At 40.5% G+C, this 10,454-nt stretch overlaps 1 protein-coding gene across 1 annotated transcript in view; it reads right to left on the bottom strand.

The window, feature by feature from the left end:
* The window catches only part of zgc:153184 (uncharacterized protein LOC751652 homolog), a 65,267-nt gene extending 57,661 nt beyond the window's left edge, over positions 1-7,606 (bottom strand). Inside the window, exon 1 of the mRNA XM_043701033.1 lies at positions 7,216-7,606. Within this exon, the coding sequence (XP_043556968.1) occupies positions 7,216-7,221 (6 nt within the window). The 5' untranslated portion in view covers positions 7,222-7,606. The remainder of the gene's footprint in view (positions 1-7,215) is intronic.
* Positions 7,607-10,454: the final 2,848 nt, after the last annotated feature.

The following is a 10,454-nucleotide window of genomic DNA, read 5'->3' as shown; positions in this document are numbered from 1 at the left end:
CAAAGTCTTTTCCCTGGGGTTGGGGAATCCAGAACTAGAGGGCATAGGTTTAGGGTGAGAGGGAAAAGATATAAAAGGGACCTAAGGGGCAACCTTTTCATGCAGAGGGTGGTACGTGTATGGAATGAGCTGCCAGAGGATGCGGTAGAGGCTGGTACAATTGCAACATTTAAGAGGCATTTGGATGGGTATATGAATAGGAAGGGTTTGGAGAGATATGGGCCAGGTGCTGGCAGGTGGGACTAGATTGGGTTGGGATATCTGGTCGGCATGGATGGGTTGGACCGAAGGGTCTGTTTCCATGCTGTACATCTCTGTGATTCTATAATTCTATCTAAATCGGTTGTGCTGAATCCACTGTTCTATGAGCCAAGCAGCTAATCTGTACTTCCAGACTGTCCTCACTGCCCTGCTGCAACAAAAGGCACTCCACCCAAACTTATAAGCCTGAAAACGTTTCTATGTTGTTTATTTTTGCCAATTCTAAGCAATATTACTTCTGAATTTGTGTTCAAGGCTCACTTTTAATTTTAACGTTTGCATTCACACCCTATATAATTTTGCAACAACTACAGTTCACAAACAAAAGATAAAAAATACATCACGACTTTCTGTTTTTCTTAGCACACTATAAAATATCATTGAATCCCAATGTATGATTGTGCTTTTTGATGACGTTTTCTGGCTTTCAGCTTAATTTGATAAAGCCAAGTGGTACACAAGGAACAAATGACTGAAGTGAATATTATTACAATTATAAATTTAACATCAGAGGAACTTCCTCTTTATTCATTGAAGCATGAAGCATCACATGATCTTCTATGGTTTGTTTGCAATTGAGGTTGAAAATTGATATTTGTGGCGCTCATTTTTCAGTTATCAAATGGCAACATAGACATTTTAGCAGTAAGATAGTCTGTGCCAATCTGTCCTTCTGCTAAATTCATGAAGCCCCTTTTTTTTCAGGTGCCTCATGGCAATTGCCTGAAACAAGTGTTAGGTCTCTGAAATATGAGGTCCCTGAAAGCAGAAGGGAGAGAGAAAACTGAGAGCTAAACAGCTGTTGTCCTGATGTCAATCATAGGGAAATTACTAGACCTATTATAAATGATGAGTTAACAAGACAGTTAAAAAAAATTTGATGCACATATGAAGGGGAAATCATGTTTGACAAACCTGTTGGAGTTTTTTGAGGATTTTACTAGCAGAGTAGATAAGGGGAACCAGTGGATATGGTGCATTTGCATTTTCAGGGGACTTTTGAAAAGGTCCCATACAGAAGGTTCATAAACAAAATTTGAGCCCATCAGATAGGGGATTATGAAGGCATTGATTAAGGAATAGATGACAGAAATGAAACAGGAGGAACAAATGAGTCACTCTCGGTTTGGCAGGCTGTGACTAATGGGGACAGCAAAGATCAATGCATGTTCACAATCTATGTTATCAATAATTTGGATGTAGAGACCAAAAATAATATTTCTAAGTTTGTGGATGACACAAAACCAAGTGGAAATATGTGTTATCTACTATGTTAAAAGGAAGAAAGTTTCAGAATATTTTTAAAACAGTGAGAGATTGGTGTTGGGGTCCAAAGGAATCTTTGTCTTTTAGTTCACAAATCACTGAAAGCTAATATGCAGATGCAACGAACAATTAGGAAGGTAAATGGTGTGTTCGCCTTTATCACAAGAGAATGTGATGATCAGTGATTTCCTGCTTCGATTGTACCTTGGCAAGAGCACATCCTGAGTGATGCAGTCAGTCTGGTCACTGAAGAATAAGAAGAATTTCGTTTCCACAGGCCGAGTAAAGTGTATGTTTGCCAGACTTATTGATGGGATAGTGAGACTGGGGCAGGGATGAAAATTATAGACCCCGTGACGCTCCTGTCTGGGGCACCTGTCCCTATCCCCAAACACAGCAGATTTTTCAGAGCTATGGGTCACAATTATTGAGCCCTGCTCCAAATCCTGGGCAGGACTGTCCTATGAAACGAGTTTAAGGAGCTTAGGTCTACACTTGTTCGAGTTTAAAAGAATGAGAGGTGATTTCATCAAAATCCTTAGAGGACTAGACAGAGTAGATGGCATGAAGATATTTTCCTTGGCTGCTGGGCCGAGACCAATGGAAAGATCCTCAGAACAAATGGCGGGCCATTTATGACTGAGATAAGGAGAAGTTTCTTCAGCCAGTGGATAGTGAATTTTTGGAATTCTCTACCCCCCAGAGTTGTGGAAGCACATTCATTATGTTCAAGGTGCAAACTGCTAACAATATAGATAGAAATGACATCAAGGGATTAATGTATATAGAAATGACAGTTAGATAGAAGATCAGCCCATGAACTTGAATGGTGAAGTAGGATCAAGAGTCTGATGGCCTACTCCTATGAACAACATTCCCTCTAATCGCACAGCCACTCTAAGGTTCAGTACATTTAAAAATAGAAACATAGAAGATAGCAGCAGGAGTAGGATGTTCAACCCCACGAGCCTGCTCTGCAATTCAATATGATCATGACTGATCATCAAGCTCAATACCCTAATCCTATCTTTCCTCATGTCCCTTGATCTCTTTACCCACAAGAGCAATTCACCTTTCTTCTAGAAAATTTTTATCTCAACCATTTTCTATGGTAGTGAATTCCATAGCTCACCACTTCCTGGGTGAAGAGATTTCTACCCGTCTCACTCCTAAAAGTTTACCCCTTATCTTTAAACTATGACCACTGGTTCTGGACTCCCCCACCATCTGGAATATCGACCTGCATCTAACCTGTCCAATCATCTTAGAATTTTATAGGTTTCTATGAGACTCCCGACTCCAGCTCTTCTAAAGTCCAGTGAATCCTAACCGACTCAATCTCTCCTCATACACCAGTCCTGTAATTCCAGGAATCCATTTGGTTCACCTTTGCTCCACTCCCTACACAGCAAAAACATCTTTCCTCAGATGAGGAGACTAAAACTTCATACGACATTCTAGGTGTGGCCTCACCAATGCCCTGTAAAACTGTAGTAAGACATCCTTGTTCCTGTCCTCAAATCCTCTTTCTTTGAAGGCCAATATATAGTTTAGCTCTTTACTGCCTGATGCACCTACTTGCAGCAACTGGTGCATGAGGACACCCAAGGCTCATTGCACATTCCCCACTCTCAATTTACAGCCAGTCAAATAATCTCCTTTCCTACTTTTGCTACCAAAGTGGATAACTTCACATATATCTGCATTATACACATCTGCCACATATTTACCCACTGATTCAACCTGTTCAAATCGCACTGCAACATTTCTGCATCTGCCTCACAGCTCACCCTTCCACATAGCTTTGTGCCATCTGCAAATTTGGAGATATTACATTTAGTTGCCTCATCTAAATCGTTAACATATATTGTGAATAGCTGGGGTCCAATCCCTGCATTACCACATTAGTCATTCAGAAAAAAATCCATTTATTCCTACACTTTGTTTTCTGTTTCTAACCAATTTTCTCTCCATCTCAATACACTGCCCTCAGTCTTACACAGAATCAGACACAGTCAGTGCATTTCTGGTTCTGGAGGTCGCTGCCACTCACGGACTTTACAGGCCCATTCAGCCAAAAGAAAGGCTAGAGGGAATGTTGCCTACAATCCGATGGGCCAGATAGTCATTGAGAATTCCTAATGAGAAACCTGTAGGGTCATAGAGTCACACAGTTCTAATCACAGATACAGGCCCTTCGGCCCAAACTGGTCCATATTAACCAAAATAACCATCCATGTTAACCCCATTTCCCTGCACTTGGCTCATATACTTCTAAGGTAAAGCCTTCCTGATGAAGGGCCTTTGCCTGAAACGTCAATTCTCCTGCTGCTCGGATGCTGCCTGACCTGCTGTGCTTTTCCAGAACCACACTCTCAACTGAAATCTCCAGCATCTGCAGTCCTCACTTTCACCATATATACTTCTAAACATTTCCTACCCATGTATTTGTCCAAATGCCTTTTAAAAGTTGTTAATGTACCTGCCTCAATCACTTCTGCTGGCAGCTCATTCCATTTGCATACCACCCTCTGTGTAAAAAAGTTGCCCTTCAGGTTCACATTTATTCTTTTGCCTCTTATCATAAACTGATGCCCTCTAGTCCTTGATTCCCCAACTCCAGGAAAAAGACTGAGTGCATTCACCCTATTCATGCCCCTCATGATCTTATACACTTCTATAAGATCCCCCCTCAGCCTCCTACACTCTAAAGAAAACTGTCCTAGCCTGACCAACCTCTCCGTATAACTCGGTCTCTTCAGTCCTGGCAATATCCTTGTAAATTTCTTCTCCAGTCTTTCCAGTTTAAAAACATCCTTCCTATAACAAGGTGACCAAAACTCGAAGTGTATTAGTGATGAGTAAGATCGGCTCAGTTTCAGACCAAAATCAACTCCTTGATTTCCACAGTACTTCAATGTCATGTTTCACAGTAACTATAAGACATAATGATAAAGATACCATTGAGAGCCTAATTTCAAGAGAATAATTGGCTCACCATAAGTTCTTTGTTGTCCCTAAAGTTGATTTCAAAATGGCCCTGCAAAATGCCTAATATTATGCATGAGATAATTCATTTTTCCTAAATGTGCAGTATCTTCAATTATGTTAGAAGGTACTGACAAATCTGTTTTCTGTGAATAAAAAAGTAAGTCACTGAAGCAACACAGGCAATGTTGACAATGGAAGTCAGAAAATCATTTCTGTGTCATATATAGAAGACAAATGTAGCTCTTGTCAAATACAAGTTCAATATCATTCATTGATAAGGCTGTCTGTATGGAGTTTTCATATGCTCCCTGTGTCTGTGTGGATATCCTCCCACAGTCCAAAGATGTGCAGGTCAGGTGGTTTGACCATGGGAAATGCAAGGTTACAGAGCTAGGAGAGGGGACAGGCTGCTCTTCGGAGGGTTGGTGTGCACTCGATGGGCCAAATGGCCTGCTCCACACTGTAGGGATTCCATGATTTTATGATAATATGATTTTTTAAAAAACTAATTATCAAGAAATGTACTGGTCTTCATAGTTTAAATCTCTCTCATTTATCTTATTAAAAGCAGCTACCTTACTCTAAGAATTCATCAAAAAACTTTGACCTTTTCTACCATTTACCATCCTTATCTTCTTTTGTGGCTGTAGTATATATTAGTTTTAGCTGCATTTATAGATTCACTTTTATCAATTATATAATGAATAGTACTGAAGCTGAAAAAAAATCCAAAACATTATTACTGAGATTGCTGCATCAACTCAGTGTTAAATTCCCAGTGGATTCTGTGTGTAATTTCAAATTTGCTACAGTTTAAGGCTTATAGAATAAAATGTATTCATCTTTATACAAATCCCCAGGATGGCCAGCATGGGCATGATGGGGTGAATGGCTTTTTGCTACACTGTTATGATTTGATGAATCATAGCACACATAACATCTCCTGATTTTTCTGACAAGCATTTTTTTTAATGTTTTGATAATGAATGAACTGTGTGTGCGTTTATATATAAAGGCTTCCTTCATTCCAGCCCAAATGTTTGGTACTCCACCCCAGTAAATTTTAAAGAACTAACATTTTACTGAAATGTTATGCATCCTAATGAGACTATGTACACTGCTACAAAAGTCAGAAAACTATAAATAATTTAGAGAAGAAAGAAAAATATCTTTATTAGAACAGTAACATTTGTCTTTTATTTTCTGAGGACAGCAACAAACTGCAATACAGTTCCATAGGCACCTGAAGCCTCTACCAAGTGGTTATTCGCTTGTCTATCTAGCCAATAAGCTATTCATCAAGGCGAAGCTTTTTACGCAGTATCCACATTTTAGAGAGGAGTCAATCTCTAAAAATCAGAAAAGGGAACCCTAGTTGATACTAGTCTCCCTCTGCTGACCCTGAAATGAGCAAGCTCAGCACAGATCAAAGAATGAATCTCACACTGTTTTCATTTGTTAGCCTTAGGAACTCATTAACAATACTACGGGTGTTCCTGCACCACATGGACTTCAGCGGTTTGAGAAAGCAGTCCCTCGCTACCTTCTCAAGGGCAATTAAGGATGGGCACCTCGCCTCACCAGTGATGCCCACATCCTGTGAACAAACAAATAACAAGTACCAGCCCATCTGTTGTTTTTTTGAGCAAATAAAACTCTTGAAAACAGCAGAATTTACATTAAAGGTGAATCCACATTTGCTGTAGTTTTGTACATTATTCTACAGCAGCAAAGTACAGGATTGTTTAACCCTTCCCCAGCATCAGAATCATGTTATCATTGTCTGAATTATGTAACGAAAGGCCTCATTTACCAAGCATTTCACTGGACACTTTAGCCATACAGAAATTTATAACTTATCACACCCTTAGTGCCAAAAAGGAAAGTATACCTCGGGATATCCCACTTTAAAGACAGGTGCAGAAATAGAGCTCATTTAAAGTGTAGGGATCAGACGTACTGCTAAGACACTCAATGCTGGTGGGTTGTTGCAATATTGTGATAAATAAGGATACTGTAGAACAATGTACATTGGATATCAATTTTCACAACAAAACATTATCATTTTCATTTCTGTAAACGAAAACAAACTATTCCTTTATTTACCTTTGCATGAATTTATTTTCCAATTGCTGCTCAATATTAATGAGTTTCTATTTCAAGCTATTTCAACATATCTTTGGATAAAGTGGCAGGTCATAGGCACCATTTAATACATGGGTACACTGACTAATCTCCATGGCTAGGATCTGTCGTTCATAAATGTAATTATTTATTTTAATTGGGGGGGGTTCAATTCAAAATGCGACAAAGAAAATTGCAAAACTTCCCGCTGAAGACAGAGGATTTATGATTCTTAACTTCTCGCTCGGTCTTCGGTATGTTGAGAAAAGATTTTTCGATGTTTACATTTATCGATGTCAATTAGTTGCTTCTCCCTATTAAAACTTTATTGTAAACCACAGTCTAATCTGTAACTTCCACACACAGTTTCAAACTAAAATAACGGTTTGCAGTATGAATACAGTTGTCACAAACTCTATGCTTCTTTAACACGAGTACATATGTTGACATGAACAAGTCAAGTGGAGCGGACAGGAGATTGAACAAGAAGCATGAAGAGAGAGTTCCCCAGCATTGGAAAGTGACACATCTCGATAAAGGCGATCTGTAACGTAGCTGCCAAGTTCACCTTACCTCCATTTTCTCCAGGAGTCCTGGCCAGCAAGTTATTTGTGTGTAACTGATCCGAGAGAGATAGCCGTTGTGTTCTCTGTTCTCAGATCACAAAGTCATTGCACTGGAATAACACACATGCTACCCAGTCTCTCAGCTTCACACATCCCGATGACACAACTCTGTGGTCATAGGCTGATCTGGACCCAGCAAAGTCAGACACGGAGGGGTGGAGGGTGGTTAAACGTCGAAAAGCAGAGCAAAACTACAAATGGATTGGTTCTGTTTAGATTCCCCGAATGGTCAAAGTTTATATGGTCTTTGTAATAAATATTACCCAAAGCTTTAATCTCAATCGGTCGACCGCACAGTGATTTAACCAGTTAGCTCCCTTCCTGGAGTAGATAGAGAGCTGTTATTCTCCTATAAACAGCGTGTGCATGTCAGATTCTTTCCGAGGCGTTCCTCATCGCTGCAGACTGACAACAGTGGCCCCGATTTAAGCTTTTGGGTCAAAAAAGTTTCTCCCAACAGTTGCAATACACGCGATGGCAATGAACATTTCAAGTAAATACAATCAAAAGTTTGTGTAGTTTTTTTTGACATTTCGAAAAAACGTGCTAAAATGTTTTCGACCTGCCCTGAAAATAATAACTGCATGCACAAACCACTGGATTAACGATAAATAACCTTTTAATGTTATTATTTATATTTGTTTGAAATATTTTATTCGTATTTTAAAGTCAATTTGATGTGTGGTCTTTTTTGCATTTGTTGTTTATATTTTAAAATATTTAAACAATTGTATAATATTTGGTGTCAGAACTTTTTTCTTAAAGTTTAATTCCTATAAACGGTATTTCTGAGCACTTCCTCTTTTTCATTTTGACATGAGAAGGTCGGTTGTGTTTTTTTCTGCTGGCAGGAAGCCATTGAACGGAAACCAGCCAGCTTTCAGGCAAGTGAAGGAAATGCGCTGTAATGAAGATAACAATCAGCAAATTGAAATGACCCATACGCAGGGCTGTCAGACTATAGCCACTATTAAAAGGGTACAACCTACCATTGGATATCACGGACAGGATTATAGAGATTCATAAGAAAACGTCGTTGGAAAATGAGGCGGGAATATATTAATGCAAACTCAGAAACGTGGGCCAGTCCGACGAAAACATAAATCTTGGGTCCGTAGACTTTTTGCCCAGTGTTGCTCTGGGTGGATTTTGGGCTGAATCTTGATTCTTGAAAGATTGGGTTGATGCGGGGCTAAAGGAAGTTATCCCCACTTAGTGACAGGTTAGGTTTTTTTCCACAATTATATTGGCCTCAGCTCATTGCATATTCTGTGCAGGTGAAATGCCAAATGTTATGAACACCAAGTTTAGTTCCTCCTTCAAGGACCTTCTGGGTACCAACAACTGGGTTTAAAAGGCCCTCGAACAGCACCTCATTGTCTATAACCCAGGAGCATCTCTCAATCTCCAGACATCATTCCCAGCTGGATATGTCTGAGGCCCAGCAAAAAGTGGCGCATGTTTTAGCTACATGCCTAAAGGTTCTCCTGTAGGCTATCCAAGAGAAAAGGGCGGCATGGTGGCTCAGTGGTTAGCACTGCTGCCTCACAGCACCAGGGTCCTAGGTTCGATTCCAGCCTTGGGTGACTGTCTATGTGGAGTTTGCACATTCTCCCCGTGTCTGCGTGGGTTTCCTCCGGGTGCTCCGGTTTCCTCCCACAGTCCAAAGATGTGCAGATTAGGTCAATTGGTCATGCTAAATTGCCTATAGTGTTAGGTGGTAAAAACAATGACTGCAGATGCTGTTAGGTGGTAAAAACAATGACTGCAGATGCTGGAAACCAGATTCTGGATCAGTGGTGCTGGAAGAGCACAGCAATTCAGGCAGCATCCGAGGACAGGCAAAATCGACGTTTCGGGCAAAAGCCCTTCATCAGGAATAATTGCAGGGGGTATTGTCTTTTGTAAGATTGAGCACCGGGCATCTTCATCAAGTGCACCATGTGCAATCACTGTATATCACTTAATTACAGTCACCAGTGTAGCAATATTGTACCACACTGGTGCTGCCTCTTGCATATCTAATTCCTGATGAAGGGCTTTTGCCCGAAACGTCGATTTTGCCTGTCCTATAGTGTTAGGTGCATTAGTCAGAGGGAAATGGGTCTGGGTGGGTTACTCTTCGGAGGGTTGTTCGGAGGGTTGGTGTGGACTGGTTGGGCCGAAGGGCCTGTTTCCACACTGTAAGTAATCTAATCTAAGCAGGCCATTCCAACTGATGATGACAGCCTGGACAGAGGTGGCTGTGAAATTCTGTGCCCATGTGTGGTTCCAGACAAACATCATTCCAGTGACACAAGATGACGAATGCTATGCTGCACTAGCAGGTATCCCACCACTGTCTGCTCAATGCTTCAGGCTCCTGTGGGTGTGAATAGGCATTGTGAGCTTCCTACTGCAGGGGGTACTGTCTTTTGTAAGATTGAGCACCGGGCATCTTCATCAAGTGCACCATGTGCAATCACTGTATATCACTTAATTACAGTCACCAGTGTAGCAATATTGTACCACACTGGTGCTGCCTCTTGCATATCTACAAGGACCCAAATTTATAACATAAAAGGAGCTACTACGTTTAACAACTCACACTCTACTAGCTCATTGGCCTTTCATCACAACTAGGAGAATAGATACATCTGATCGCTTTTAATGGGAGAAGAATATCCCCAAAAGGCATGGCTTCAGAATAAACATCCCACAGGTATCTCAGGCACATACATCTGATAATATTTTATTGATTTGCATCAAGTCTAGTTGTTTGACAACATCAAATAACCTTTCAATCAGAACACCTTAGCTCCATACAACATTCTTCTTACTAGTAACACATGTACAATCACAGCTCTGGACATATCTGTCTATATCAATACAGGCAGAGTTCTCATGTACCAATGCAATTGTTGCTTATTGGTTCTTTTTGCTGCAAGGAATATGAATCAATGTGACGGTGCACAGACTGGCGAGGGTGGCTGACCATAAGACACCAAGCTGACAGGAGAGCCTGGAGAACATGCCTTTGCTGAAGGGGAAACGGAATATCTATTGCCATCTAGTGAAAAATAATACATTATCATAATACTTGTTCCCACATACCACCCAACATAGAAACATTCACCTTGGTGGGTAATCAATCTAGGGTAGGCTTGTGAACACAACATTGACACAGACCTGCAGCTAGAGAAGAAA

This window comes from Chiloscyllium plagiosum, chromosome 12 (genome assembly GCF_004010195.1).
Source record: "Chiloscyllium plagiosum isolate BGI_BamShark_2017 chromosome 12, ASM401019v2, whole genome shotgun sequence".
NCBI lineage: Eukaryota > Metazoa > Chordata > Chondrichthyes > Orectolobiformes > Hemiscylliidae > Chiloscyllium > Chiloscyllium plagiosum.
Note: the sequence above shows the minus strand (reverse complement) of the source record. Positions and strands in the feature narration are given on the sequence as shown.